This window comes from Megachile rotundata, chromosome 11 (genome assembly GCF_050947335.1).
Source record: "Megachile rotundata isolate GNS110a chromosome 11, iyMegRotu1, whole genome shotgun sequence".
Taxonomy (NCBI): Eukaryota; Metazoa; Arthropoda; class Insecta; order Hymenoptera; family Megachilidae; genus Megachile; species Megachile rotundata.
In genome coordinates this window covers 11,488,579-11,503,529 of record NC_134993.1, presented here as the reverse complement: position 1 = coordinate 11,503,529, position 14,951 = coordinate 11,488,579, and the positions used below count along the sequence as shown (strand labels likewise).

The 14,951-nt window shown below is 35.9% G+C and overlaps 1 protein-coding gene across 5 annotated transcripts in view; it reads left to right on the top strand.

Annotated features, from left to right (window-relative positions):
- The window catches only part of E75 (ecdysone-induced protein 75), a 266,115-nt gene that overhangs the window by 167,619 nt on the left and 83,545 nt on the right, over positions 1-14,951 (top strand). For 2 of the 5 annotated variants that reach the window (XM_012283637.2, XM_076537555.1), the window contains exon 2: positions 8,818-8,850. The exons of 2 other annotated variants lie outside the window; for them this stretch is intronic. In XM_012283637.2, the coding sequence (XP_012139027.2) occupies positions 8,818-8,850 (33 nt within the window). Of the gene's footprint in view, positions 1-8,817; positions 8,851-11,006; positions 11,251-14,951 lie in introns of those variants that run through there. One more of the 5 variants, XM_076537554.1, reaches the window with a different exon arrangement.

Below are 14,951 nucleotides of genomic sequence, written 5' to 3'. Positions count from 1 at the left end.
TTTTTTTTGGTACAAGTTTGAGGAATTATTTAGGTGCAAATTAGAGTATTTTTGAGATTCGAGAATTTGGGAATTTGAAAATTAGTATTATGTATTACTAGTATTACAGTAGTAGTAATAACTGCATCAAGCGTATAGTCACGACTCTATATCAAGTTTATAGTCACAACTCCACATCAAGTTTATAGTTACCATTTTAAAATCTTAGAAATCCTCTGATGAACTCATGACTCAATATTAAGCTTATAGTCATTAATCTAATAGCAAGTTTATAGTCACAACTTAGTATCAAGTTTATATTCATAACTCTAAATTGGCAAGGTTATAGTCACGAATCTACAAGTTTATAGTCACAACTCCACATCAAGTTTATAGTTATCATTTTAAAATCTTAGAAATCCTCTGATGAACTCATGACTCAATATTAAGCTTATAGTCATTAATCTAATAGCAAGTTTATAGTCACAACTCAGTATCAAGTTTATATTCATAACTCTAAATTGACAAGGTTATAGTCACGAATCTACAAGTTTATAGTCACAACTCCACATTAAGTTTATAGTTACCATTTTAAAATCTTAGAAATACTCTCATGAACTCATGACTCAATATCAAGCTTATAGTCATTAATCTAATAGCAAGTTTATAGTCACAACTTAGTATCAAGTTTATAGTCACAACTCAGTATCAAGTTTATATTCATAACTCCAAATTGGCAAGGTTACAGTCACGAATCTACAAGTTTATAGTCACAACTCCAGACTGCCAAGGTGATAGTCACGAATCTACAAGTTATCAAATTTATAGTTATTAGTCTAACATCCTGGAAGTCATCTTATTAATTTCCTATACTGCATCAAACTTATAGTCACGTCTCCAAATTACCACAAGTCATTTCAATAACGTTTGCCCCCATTTAGAGCTCATAGTCACGTCTCCAAAAGTTATCAAATTTATAGTTATTAGTCCAACATCCTGGAAGTCATCTTATTAATTTCCTATACTGCATCAAACTTATAGTCACGTCTCCAAATTACCACAAGTCATTTCAATAACGTTTGCTCCCATTTAGAGCTTGTAATCACGCCTTCAAGTACCCATAACTCGTTTAAAAAACATCCTTCACAGTCTCGAGTTCAAAAAGAGTTTATAGTCACTACTGTAAATTCATAAAACTTATCTCATGATCTCATGATTCTATATGAACGGAAACACCCTTCAACATCCAAATTTCCCTATCTCTACCAGTATCCCTATCTCACATCTCATTCGATTAATCGAAAGTATACTCTCAAGTAAAGGTCGTAAACTCTCAGTATCGACTATAGAGAAGCAAATATACATAGTGGAAATTGACAAGGGTTTTTCAGACGGGTCGAAAGGTGGCCCGAGGCATCGAGTAACCATGAAGCGCACGACACGATGTCGCTAGTGCTTTCACTTTCCCTAAAGAGAGAGAAAGAGAGAGAGAGAGGAGGATCGACATCGCACAACTGTCGTGTGTTCCGTTGTTGTCGTTCTGGATTGCCTCCGAGAATCCGTTCGACTTCCGGCAAACCGGCCGCTTTCGTAATCTATCGAATTTATTTGGTCGTCCGGGCTCTCGATGCAATTCAGGCGAATCAAATCGACTTAAACGGTTCAATTAACCGGCTCATTTGTCTGCTTGTGCCCCTCGCTGCGACGTGTTTCGGACGAATGGGGGTGAGAACAAGTACGTACTGTACTCTAGGGAAGTTTATTCTAGGGAAATTTTGTTGTTTTTAGGGAAACTTTCGTGGATGCAAAAATTATATTTTTGGGATTATTTGTTTTATTTGTCAGGGTTGTTATATTTGTAGGATTGTTGTTTTTGGAGGGAGTAGTGTAATTTTTAGATTTCTTATTTGTTATTGATATTTTTTTTGTTATTTGAGAAACATTGATGGAAACTTTTTGAATTAGAAATGTTTGAATTTGTGTTGTTTCAAGTTGAAAAATTTGTTGACATTTTTAAATTAAAATTGAAATCGAATCAATATCGAAGTGATATCAAATTGATATCGAATCGAAATCGAATCACAATCGAGTCAAAATCGAATAGTAATTGAATCGAAATCGAATTAAACTCGAATCGATATTGAATCGAAATCGAATTGAAATTGAACCTCAATCGAATTAAAGTCGAAACGATATCGAATTGAAATCGAATCCTAATCGAATCCTAATCAAATCGCAATCGAATCAAAATCGAATTGCAGTCGAGTCGAAATCGAATCGAAATCGAATCTCAATCAAATCTCAATCGAATCTTAATCGAATCTGATTCGAATCTGAATCGAATCTGATTCGAACCTGAATCGAATCTGAATCGAATCGCAACCGAATTAAAGTCGAATCTCAATCGAATTAAAATCGAATCTCAATCGAATCAAAATCGAATGAATCTCGAATTAACCTGAAATTAAAATCGAATTAACCTCGAATCAAAATCAAATTAACCTCGAGTCACAAAATTAAGACTCAAGAAAAAAAGCCAAAAAGAATCATTCCATGATAGAACGACAAGTTATTTCATCACAAACACCTGAATTTATGTAAGTCCGCAAACTTTACATAAGTCCTCACGCGTTAGTTTCCGCAACGCGCTCAGACCAATTTTAACCATCGCATTGACGTAACAATGTCAACGCACCTTTAGTCGCTGTCGTTCGAAATTCGTACGGCGACCTTAAAACCGACCGTCACCATTTTTGCGTCGCGTTTTTCGCTCTTCGAACCTTCCTCTATTATTAGACACGCGGTCTAAGAATATAATATCGCCAGTTAGATTCCGTTTCACTGAATAGCTTACTCTTTTAACTCGTTTGTGGTTTCACAAATACGCTGAGAAAAAAATATTAAAAAATATAGCTTGAAAATTAATGAAAATTTTGGAAATTCGAGTTGTCTGAACCTAACACTAGATGCAAGTTTGAAGGAAGTTCGAATGTACTCCATTTAACAAGATTTGACTCTGATGGATTTGGAAATTTGGACTTGTCTGAACAAACCCTTGATGCAAACTTAGGTTAAGGGCGGCAATACCTTTCGACAGATGAAAATAAGCAGATATTTGTGAATTTTTTTTTATAGGACACCTTTGTTTTGCATTTTCGAAATTTCAGGTATAATTTATTATAACTATTGCCTATTACGGAATATTTTCTGTTTTGCAAAATATTTCAAAATGCCGGAATTATGGCAATCCTTTCTGGAAGTGTTTCGGCGTGTCTCGTGAATCGGCGTGGGTTCCAGCGGAAGATATATTGGTTTCAGCAAGTTTGCAGACAACGTTTCGAAAACTAACATTCACAGTTAGTAGATGAACCTCAGAAACGTGCAAAATATGTAAAATTGAAGAAATGGCTTTTAAAGAAAAACTTTGAATTTTATTGAAAATTTTTGCAACGTTTTGCAATAAAAAGGACTTTAATGTTCAATTTATTTCATACATTTAGGTTCATATGTTAGATAGTATTGTCATGGATATGTGGAAAAATTTGAGCGCGATTGATAAACTAGTTTTTGAGTTATCAGCCACGGCAATTTTAAGAACGTAGTTTTGAGAAAAACGCGTTTAAAGTTTCAGTCCTCGTGAACTGAACGCGTGTATACCCGCGGCGCTAATCGGCCATAACTTCAAAAGGGCGTATTTCACTTGAAAATTTTCAGACAATATTTTTAAGATGTTACACTAACATTTTATAGAAAAGAAAATTTTGTAATTTTTTAAGATTCTAAATTGCCCTCTTAACAAGAGCTTGCCCCTCTTAACAAGACTTGACTCTAACGTCCCAGGTAGATTTAGCTAACAGTACTTCATTTATGGCCACGTCCTGAACCTACCATTCACGTTCGGCCAAATTGCGATAGATCAGTGTCCATGCGCTTCTGATCCAAATCCATCAACCCAGGTCTAACACTCCATAAGAATCAGGGTAGCAAAGAGTCCCGTTTGAGAGACACTGTCTCGCACGGAATAGAATCTCATACGTGTTAGTGCACCTTGGAAACTCACCTACCTACCGGGTCGTTGACCGGGCGTTAAGGAAAGTGGGACGAAGCAAACAGCACTCAGCGTTAATGCGCGAAGGCCTTGAGAGATCAGTGACGCATGCGTCCGCACAGAAAGATCGAGAAAGACCACCCCGCGGTGCAACGGCGACGGCGAAACGGGCTGAACAGAGACCAATAGAACTCGTCCTTTCTCTTTGATCGCGCAACCACAACACCGAGGCCTACAACGAGGAAAATCGCGACGTCCGACGCATCTGCCACCCCCTTTATGCCGCGGACCTAACCTCACCTCGGTAATCGGTCTTTTCGATCGCGAAGGGGACAGCCGCGCTAATTTTTAATATCGACAACGGGAAAAGTGGAACGGCGAACGACCTCGATTCATCATCGCAATTTTTTTTTTTTTATTTCTACGCTACTCCCCTGCTTCTTCTCGACCTCTTTTGGCCGAGCTTTTCACGAGCGAATATCAAGTTAATTGGTACGGGGTTCGGGAACGGTGGCCAGAGAGGAGGGTTGTTTTCTGAGTTCTGTTGTAAGGGGGTTTTCTGTTGTAAGTGGAGTTTGGGTTTTGAGGAAATATTCTAGGGAGTTTTTCTGGGGAAATTTTTGGGGAGTTTAAGGATGGAGGGAATTTTTGGAGGCTTAGGGGTGGAAGGAGTTTTTGGGGATTTATGAGATTTAGGGTTGAAAGGACCTTCTGTACAAATTTTTAAATTTGTAAGGTACTAGATTTCAGAATTTTTAAGTTAATTTTGCAAATTACTAAATATCAAAATTACTGAAATTTTAGGTTCCTAAATTTCTCTAGGATTTCTGAGAAATCTTAAAATTTCTAAATTTGTAAATATCTGAATTTCTACATTTTTTAATTTCCAATTTTCTGAACTTCAAAATTCCTGGGATATTAGTTCCCTAGGTTTGTAAATTTCTAGACATAGAAATCCCTAGATCATAAATTGCTGAGCCCTAAATCCCTAGATCACAAGTTTCAATTATCTTAATTCCCTAGATTCACAAATTCCTAACTCTAAATCCCTAGATCACAAATTTCTATGATCACAATTCCCTAGATTCACAAATTCCTAAGTTCTAAATCTCTATATCACAAATTTCCACGTCCTCAAATCCCTAAATTTAGATTCCTGCGTCAAAAATTCCTAGATTCACAATTTCCTATTTTCTGAAATCGCTAGATTCATCAATTTCTACATCTGTAAATCCCTATATCCATAAAATCCTATGTTCTGAAATTTCTAGCTCCATGAAGTCCTACGTCCACAAATCCCTAGATCCATAAGTTAGTGGCTCCTTAAATCCCTAGATTCACAAGTTACTACAATCTGAAATCCCTAGATTAACAAGTTACTACGTCCTCAAATCCCTAGATTCACAAGTTCTACGTCTTGGAATCCCTAGATATTTAAATTTCTAAATACTAAATCCCCAGATTCCTAAATTTCAAGGAACACTTAAATCCTGAAATCACAAAGTTTCCCAGAGTCACAAAATTCCCCAAAATCCCCAGATCACAAAGTTCTCAAAAATCACAAAATTCTCCAAATCACAAAGTTCTCCAAAATCTCAAAATTCCCCAAAATCCCCAAATCACAAGGTTTCCCATAATCCCTAAATTACAAAATTCCCAAATCACAAAGTTCCCCAAAATCCCCAAATCACAAAGTTCCCCAAAATCCCCCAAATCACAAAGATCTGAAAAATTACAAAATTCTTCAAATCACAAAATTACCCAAAATCCCCAAATCACAAAGTTCCCCAAAATCCTTAAATTACAATATTCCCAAAATCCCCAAATCACAAAGTTCCCCAAAATCCCCCAAATCACAAAGTTCTGAAAAATCCCTAAATTACAATATTCCCAAAATCCCCAAATCACAAAGTTCCCCAAAATCCCCAAATCACAAAGATCTGAAAAATCACAAAATTCTTCAAATCACAAAATTACCCAAAATCCCCAAATCACAAAGTTCCCCAAAATTCCCCAAGACCCCCAAATCACAAAATTCCCAAATTACAAAGTTCCCCAAATTCTCCCAAATCACAAAATTCCCAAAATCCCCAAGATCCCCAAATCACAAAATTCCCAAAATCCCCAAAATCCCCAAATTACAAAGTTCCCCAAAATCTCCCAAATCACAAAGTTCCCAAAATCCCCCAAAATCCCTAAATGTCAAAATCCCAAATATTGAAATCCCCTAAATCGCTTAATACCGATCCCAAAAACCAATAAATCCCTAAAGATCACCTACAACCCTGTCTCCAATATTTTCCCTAAACAACTAAAAATTTGTCCCTTTGAAAATTTGTCTCTCGACCGAAACCTTTCCGCACACAGCAGTCGCGAAACAGTTAGCTCGCGATCCGCGACGAGGCGCCACTGTCCTTTCGCGAATTGCGAGCCGCGGGTCGGTACAACAGGAAATTCGCGACCCGTGGGTCGGTATCGGAATACGCGAACTCCTGATAACGTTATCACCTAATAGATACCAGAAGGACCAACCTCGTCGCTCCGCATCTGGCGGGAATTTAAAATCTCCCATTAAAAGCTTGAAAGTATTGAAACTACAATGCTGAACGAACGGTTAAACGCGAGGGCACAATGCAGTTTTGAACCTCGTAAACGATGAACGACCCTCGTTCACCGGTTTATTCTTCGTTTTATGACTTCTGACTCGGGAGGACTTTAAGCCACCTGGAAATATGATGCGGGGGATGGTTTATGGGCTTATTGAACCCTCTTCATTATTAGCGTATCATCGCATTTAACGGGTGAATTTTAACTGGCATAGGAGAGGATGAAGTAGTCTTTCTTTTGAAAATACAAAACTTGTATTAGAAGTTAACAAAATTGTTATATAACAAAATTGTTATATTATGAATTAAAATTGTTATGAAATTAATTATTTTTGAGGTTATGTGTCAGACGCCATATTTGTTTAGAATGATTAATCGTTTTCTCTTCTTTGGATGAAATTATTAAATTTTTGAGGTTGTGAGTTCATTTAGTTTATGATTAAGTTACGTTGGGTTAAGGTTTGTTTAAGATTAAGTTAGGTTGAGTTAGGGTTAGGTTAGTTTAACTAGCATAGGAGAGGATGAAGTATTCTTTCTCTCGAAAATACATAACGTGTATTAGAAGAATAATATAACAAAATTGTATAACAAAATTGTTATATTATTTTTAAAATTGTTATGAAATTAATTATTTTTGAGGTTATGTGTCAGACGCCATATTTGTTTAGAATGATTAATCGTTTTCTCTTCTTTGGATGAAATTATTAAATTTTTGAGGTTGTGAGTTCATTTAGTTTATGATTAAGTTACGTTGGGTTAAGGTTTGTTTAAGATTAAGTTAGGTTGAGTTAGAGTTTGGTTAGTTTAACGTTGAGTTACATGAAGTTAAGGTTAGATTAGTTTATGATTAAGTTACGTTGGGTTAAGGTTTGTTTAATATTAAGTTAATTTGAGTTGAAGTTAGGTTAGTCTAAAGTTAAATTATATGGAGTTAACGTTAGATTAGTTTATGATTAAGTTACGTTGGGTTAAGGTTTGTTTAAGATTAAGTTAGGTTGACTTAAAGTTAGGTTATTTTAAATTTAAATTATATGAAGTTAAGGTTAGATTAGTTTATGATTAAGTTATATTGAGTTGAGGTTAGTTTAATATTAAGTTAATTTGAGTTGAAGTTAGGTTAGTTTAAAGTTAAATTATATGGAGTTAAGGTTAGATTAGTTTATGATTAAGTTACGTTGAATTAAGGTTAGTTTACTATTAAGTTTCGTTGACTTAAAGTTAGGTTATTTTAAATTTAAATTATATGAAGTTAAGGTTAGATTAGTTTATGATTAAGTTATATTGAGTTGAGGTTAGTTTAATATTAAGTTAATTTGAGTTGAAGTTAGGTTAGTTTAAAGTTAAATTATATGGAGTTAAGGTTAGATTAGTTTATGATTAAGTTACGTTGAATTAAGGTTAGTTTACTATTAAGTTTTGTTGACTTAAAGTTAGGTTAGTTTAAAGTTAAATTATATGGCGTTAAGGTTAGATTAGTTTATGATTAAGTTACGTTGAATTTAGGTTAGATTAGTTTATGATGAAGTTTCACTGAGTTCAGGTTACTTTAATATTAAGTTATGTTGAGTTAAAGTTAGTTTAATTTATGATTAAGTTACATTGAGTTAAGGTTAGTTTAAGATTAAGTTAATTTGAGTTGAAGTTAGGTTAAATTATATGGAGTTAAGGTTAGATTAGTTTGTGATTAAGTTACATTGAGTTAAGATTAGTTTAATATTAAGTTAGTTTGAGTTGAAGTTAGGTTAGTTTAAAGTTAAATTTTATGGAGTTAAGGTTAGATTAGTTTATGATTAAGTTACATTGCGTTAAGGTTAGTTTAATATTAAGTTAATTTCAGTTGAAGTTAGGTTACTTCAAGATTAAGTTACATGAAGTTAATGTTAGGTTATAACAACGTCTGTAGTGCACATAAGAAATTTGTCAATGTGTGACTGCAGTCAACCAAAGAATTTTTCTTCACTGTCTCAAATTTTTTAAACAAATTTTCCTTTTTTATAATGAAGTTCTTTCATTATCACAAAATTTTCTCCTACGTGGAATATCTATTCTCGTACAATGCCCACTTGCGTAAGGTAACATAAAAGCTCGATTATGCAACTGGGAACGAAAATATCGAAACAAAGGCGAAGTATTTATGCTGCGTTAAAACAGTTTTTAATTTTCATTCTTTTTTTTCTGTTACAGGTAAGTCGAATCCAGCATTTTGGCACGTCAACCGTAAGTAAGCCGTTAATTAATCCCAGATTAAACGATCAATCACACGCAAAGTTAGCTTGCGTCAAGCCCAAGTAAAAATAGCGCCGATGTCAAGTTCGAGGTTGAAGTTGCAATATACGGAGCGGTGGAAAAGTATCTGTAAACAAAATTAGCTTTCGTTGTTTGATGTCGATATCGATTCTTTCTAAATTTATTTTTTTACACAAAATTTGTGGTAGCTGACTCTTTTTATCGGGTTAGACATTTTGAATTTTACCTCTTCGTATATTGCAGATACAGAAAGTTGATACAATTGATAAAATTCATACAATTGATAGTAGAGATTAAAGTAGTAGATAGTAGATAATAAAATTGTTAAAATAATTAGAAGTTTTTGAGATTCTATATGAATATTGGTTTTTTGCTCAATTTCTGAATATTTTGAGTGCTTAAGTTTTCGAATAAAAAACATAATGTGAAAAAATTATGAAATAATAGGAAATTTCAAAATTAAGTTTGTTAAGTTAAAAATTATAAATTTGAATATATCATATGTGAGGATAAATCTCATGTGTGGATAAACCTCACATATGACATACTGTCACACGTTACATACATTATATATGTTCCATACACTGTATATGTTACACTATCAAGGTTAATTAGGTTCATGTGAGGATTCATAAAACTTCACATATGATATACCATCATATGTTACACCATCAAGCTTAATTATAGCACCATATGAGGAATCATAAAACATCACATATGTTATACTATCATATGTTACATACACTGTATATGTTACACTATCAAGGTTAATTAGGTCCATGTGAGGATTCATAAAACTTCACATATGATATACCATCATATGTTACACCATCAAGCTTAATTATAGCACCATATGAGGAATCATAAAACATCACATATGTTATACTATTATATGTTACATACAGTGTACATGTTACACTATCAAGGTTAATTATAGCACCATATGAGGAATCATAAAACATCACATATGTTATACTATCATATGTTACATACACTGTACATGTTACACCATCAAGGTTAAATAGGTTCATGTGAGGATTCATGAAACTTCACATATGATACACCATCATATGTTACACTATCAAGCTTAATTATAGGACCATGTGAAGAATCATAAAACATCACATATGTTATACTATCATATGTTACATACACTGTATATGTTACACTATTAAGGTTAATTAATTATAGCACCATATGAGGAATCATAAAACATCACATATGTTATACTATCATATGTTACATACACTGTATATGTTACACTATCAAGGTTAATTAGGTTCATGTGAGGATTCATAAAACATCACATATGTTATGTTATCATATGTTACATACACTGTATATGTTACGCTATCAAGGTTAATTAGGTTCATGTGAAGGTTCATACAATATGTATACATATACATATATATACATATATATAATTTATACATATATTAATTTATATACAATTTTTCTAAAATTAAATACAAATTATTAACATACTTAAATATATATTCACATACAAATATTCCAATTGCAAAACAAATTTAACAATACTTAATTACAGTAATAACAACAGCAACAATTAATTGGAATTCAAATATTAATTACTATATAACACATAAATATTAGTGTATAAAATAAACTATTCAAATTTACTTAAAAATTATTATAAAAACTCTGATAAAAAGAGCAATAAAATCAATAATCCACAAATATTCAACATATGAAATAGTATACATATACGTATAATAAGCTTTCAAACTATGAACCTGTAGCCGTCTACGAATCCATTAAAAACTCTTCCATGCTCCCCAAATAAAAACACGTCCCTCACCCCCGACCTTCACCCTCCCAGTCGACCTCCACCTTCGCCTCTCGACATTTAAACATCTCCTCAAATCCGTCTCCGATCGGAACCTCCTAATTCCCCAGTTTAAAAAAGGACCGGGTCATAAATGTCCCGTGAAACGTGCGTCATCAATCCTACGCAGGATCTCTGTAAAAAAAGGGTAGCTTATAGCAACATATAGCGAAATCGCGTGGGTTCGACGCGTGCGCGCTCACCGTTTCGCCCGCCGGGCCACCCCCCGCCCCATTCATGGACATCAACCCTCGAGTACACCAACAGTGTCCGATACGTTGTCATTAGCGCGGGTATGTCAGCGAACGTGGCGTGCGATGATCCGGTGAAAAGTGGGATCATCGATCGGGGCAGCCCCGTTGACCAGCTGTGCCCCGCGGGCGGGATCCGGGCGTTCGAGCGACCGAATCGTTCCGAACATACGGTTGCGATGAAGGAACGCGAGAACGTGCTGTTCAAGGGCGACTGCCCTGGACAGGGCAACGGGATGTGCGGGCAGGGCGACAGGCGACAACGCGGCAGAGGTTCGTCTTTTTACCTTTTTTTTTTAGGTTCACTTATTTGGAGTTTTCGTTCGAAACTTTGTGGATAGAGAAAAATTTGTGGATTTAGCAAGGTTTGTGAATTTAGCACCTGGCAAAAATTTGTGGATGTGGCAAAATTTGTGGACCTGGCAAGGTTTGTGGATCCAGCAAGATTTGTGGATGAGGTTAGTTTCGTAGTTAGGTGCGAATCTGCGCAGATAGGAACCTTGAACGTCCTCCACTGGAACGTTCTCTTGCAGCATGTGTTTACACTTCAGGTAGTTGTTGAAGAGATGTAAAGTATGTGGACATAGTCGTGGTGAGAAGATGAACTATGACCTTGAGTTTATTGACACTCTTCAGACCATCGGTAAAATATATCACTGTTGCTGAACCTAACCTCTGGGATGAAATGACTGAGTCTGCTAGCACTCTTCAGGAAGTAGTGAATCTTGAATCTTTGACAGTGTTCAAAGTGTATGTCGGTATGATTTTAGTATTGTACCTAACTTAGCATTTAGGACATGGGAGTTTGGGTTTGTTAGCACTCTTCAAGGTTTAGATGTAGTCAACCTTGAATTCTGAAAATATTCAGAACATTGTCAGCTAATTTGAATTAGGTTGAACATAACATCTATGATCTGAAGCTTGAGATTGGCACTGTAATTTGGACCTAACCTAGGACCTAGGTAGTCTATTAGTTCTTCAAGGTTTAGATATAGTCAACCTTGAAATATTCAGAACTTGTCACGTTGTCAGCTAATTTGAATTAGGTTGAACCTAACATCTATGATCTGAAGCTTGAGATTGGCACTCTAATCTGGACCTAACCCAGGACCTAGAAAGTCTATTAACTCTTCAAGGTTTAGATACAGTCAACCTTGAATTCTGAAAATATTTAGAACTTGTCACATTGTCAGCTAATTTGAATTAGGTTGAAGCTAACATCTATGACCTGAAGCTTGAGATTGGCACTCTAATCTGGACCTAACCTAGGACCTAGGAAGTCTATTAGCTCTTCAAGGTTTAGATATAGTCAACCTTGAAATCTGAAAATATTAAGAACTTGTCACGTTGTCAGCTAATTTGAATTAGGTTGAAGCTAACATTTATGACCTGAAGCTTGAGATTGGCACTCTAATCTGAACCTAACCTAGGACCTCGGTAGTCTATTAACTCTTCAGGGTTTAGATATAGTCAACCTTGAAATCTGAAAATATTTAGAACATGTCACATTGTCAGCTAATTTGAATTAGGTTGAAGCTAACATTTATGACCTGAAGCTTGAGATTGGCACTCTAATCTGAACCTAACCTAGGACCTAGGTAGTCTATTAGTTCTTCAGGGTTTAGATACAGTCAACCTTGAATTCTGAAAATATTTAGAACTTGTCACATTGTCAGCTAATTTGAATTAGGTTGAACCTAACATATATGAACTGAAGCTTGAGATTGGCACTGTAATTTGGACCTAACCTAGGACCTAGGTAGTCTATTAGTTCTTCAGGGTTTAGATATAGTCAACCTGGAAATCTGAAAATATTCAGAACTTGTCACATTGTAATCTAATTTGAACCTAACCTAACATCAATGACTTGGAACTTGAGATTGGTACTCTAATCTAGACCTAACCTATAAAGTCTAGGAAGTCTATTAACTCTTCAAGGTTTAGATATAGTCATTCCTGAAATCTGAAAATATTCAGAATGTGTCTCATCTAATTTTGAACCTGATCTAACCTCTAAGACCCAGAAGCTTGAGATTACTAGCACTCTTCAGGACCTGGAGATGGTACCTAACTAACTTGTACCTAGCTAGTTAGAGTTAGTAAGTCATTAAATATACTAACGTCCAATAGAAATTAATTTGAGTCCAACAGCTTGATCTCTTCAGGCTCTAACCCTGAATACCAACAACAAATAATATTTCAAAAATATCCACCTATGCTAATTTCAAATAAAAATTAACCTAAACCTAATAGCTTGATCACTTAACCACCCTTCAGGGTCTAACCTTGACTTCTAACAGCAAATAATAATATTTCAAAAGTATCCCCCTATGCTAATTTCAAATAAAAATTAACCTAAACCTAATAGTTTGATCACTTAACCACCCTTCAGGGTCTAACCTTGACTTCTAACAGCAAATAATATTTCAAAAATATCCACCTATGCTAATTTCAAATAGAAATTAACCTAAACCTAATAGCTTGATCTCTTCATGGTCTCACTCACTCTTCAGGGTCTAACCTTTCTACCATCAGCAAATAACAGTACTTCAAAAGTATCCACCTACACCAATATCAAATAGAACTTAACCTGAACCTAATACCTTGCTCACTCTACCCCTCTTCAGGGTCTAACCTTGACTACCAACAGCACCTAAGAATATTTCAAAAGTATCCTCTGCCAATGTCGAATGAACCCAAAAGCTTGGTCACCCTTCATCAGATCTTGAATACAGCAAATAACATTTCAAAAATATTTCCATAAATTGAAGAGTCCACAAAGCACACAGGGATGACAAATAAACAGTCTCCATATTCCCGGGTTCGTTCTCGCATATGCAGCTACCTCCCTTTCGCCGGGAAAAGCTTTGACACTGAAGCGTATCGATTTTTCCTCGAGCGGGGCTCACGTGCTCATTGACATTGACATTGCCCGCTACCATGGTCAGCCTACCTGCCACCTAGCGTCCACGAACCGACGTGTACCTGCTGAAGAGTTTCCGCGACGCGCTGCTCGATGGCGCTGCCATCATTCGCGGCTCCTCGGACCGCGTGGTTGCACGTTGCCCGCCTTTTTTACGGGGAAATTATCTGACCACGTTTTATCTGCCTGTTGCAAGGTTAAGTACTGTACTAGGTTAGGTGCAACTGTGGTGTTGCATTGTGATGGACAGTTCGATCAAGTATTGTGGACGTGTTTGGTCCTCGTTAAAAATTACTGTCCTTAATACATCTTAGTGTATTTGAAAGTGGAGTTATATTGATAACGATGATTGAGATTTGGGTTAGGTAAATTAGGATAGGAGGATGATGTTCTTGTGGGGAGCAGAGTTCTGGTTTGGGAACTTCTGAGGGTATTTTTGGGTCTAACAAGGCTTTTGCAGGTTCTAGGTTTCATATAGGTTCTGAATTCTGGGAGTCTATTAGGTACTAGACTTCTGCTAGGGTCGAAGGTCACTAGGTCATAGGAGTATTTGAGGTCCTGGGCTTCTTTTAGGTTCAAGAGTCCTCTAGGTCCTACAGTCTTCGTAAGTCTCAATACTTATTTAGGTTCTAGGCTCCTCTTAAGTACTATGTGGTCCTTAGGTCTTAGGGTTCTCCTAGGTCATTGAATCCCATAAGGTCCTAGAATCCTCCTAGGTTTTCAAATCCCCTTAGGTCATGGGGTTCTCCTAGGTCTTTGAATTCCATGAGGTCCCAGGGTCCTCCCAGGTCCTTGAATCCCATATAGTCCTAGGATCTACTTAGGTCCTTGAATTCCATGGGGTCTTAGGGTCCTCCTAGGTCCTTGAATCCCATAAGGTCCTAGAATCCTCCTAGGTTTTCAAATCCCCTTAGGTCTTAGGGTTCTCCTAGGTCCTTGAATCCCATAAGGTCCTAGAATCCTCCTAGGTTTTCAAATCCCCTTAGGTCTTAGGGTTCTCCTAGGTCCTTGAATCCCATAAGGTCCTAGAATCCTCCTAGGTTTTCAAATC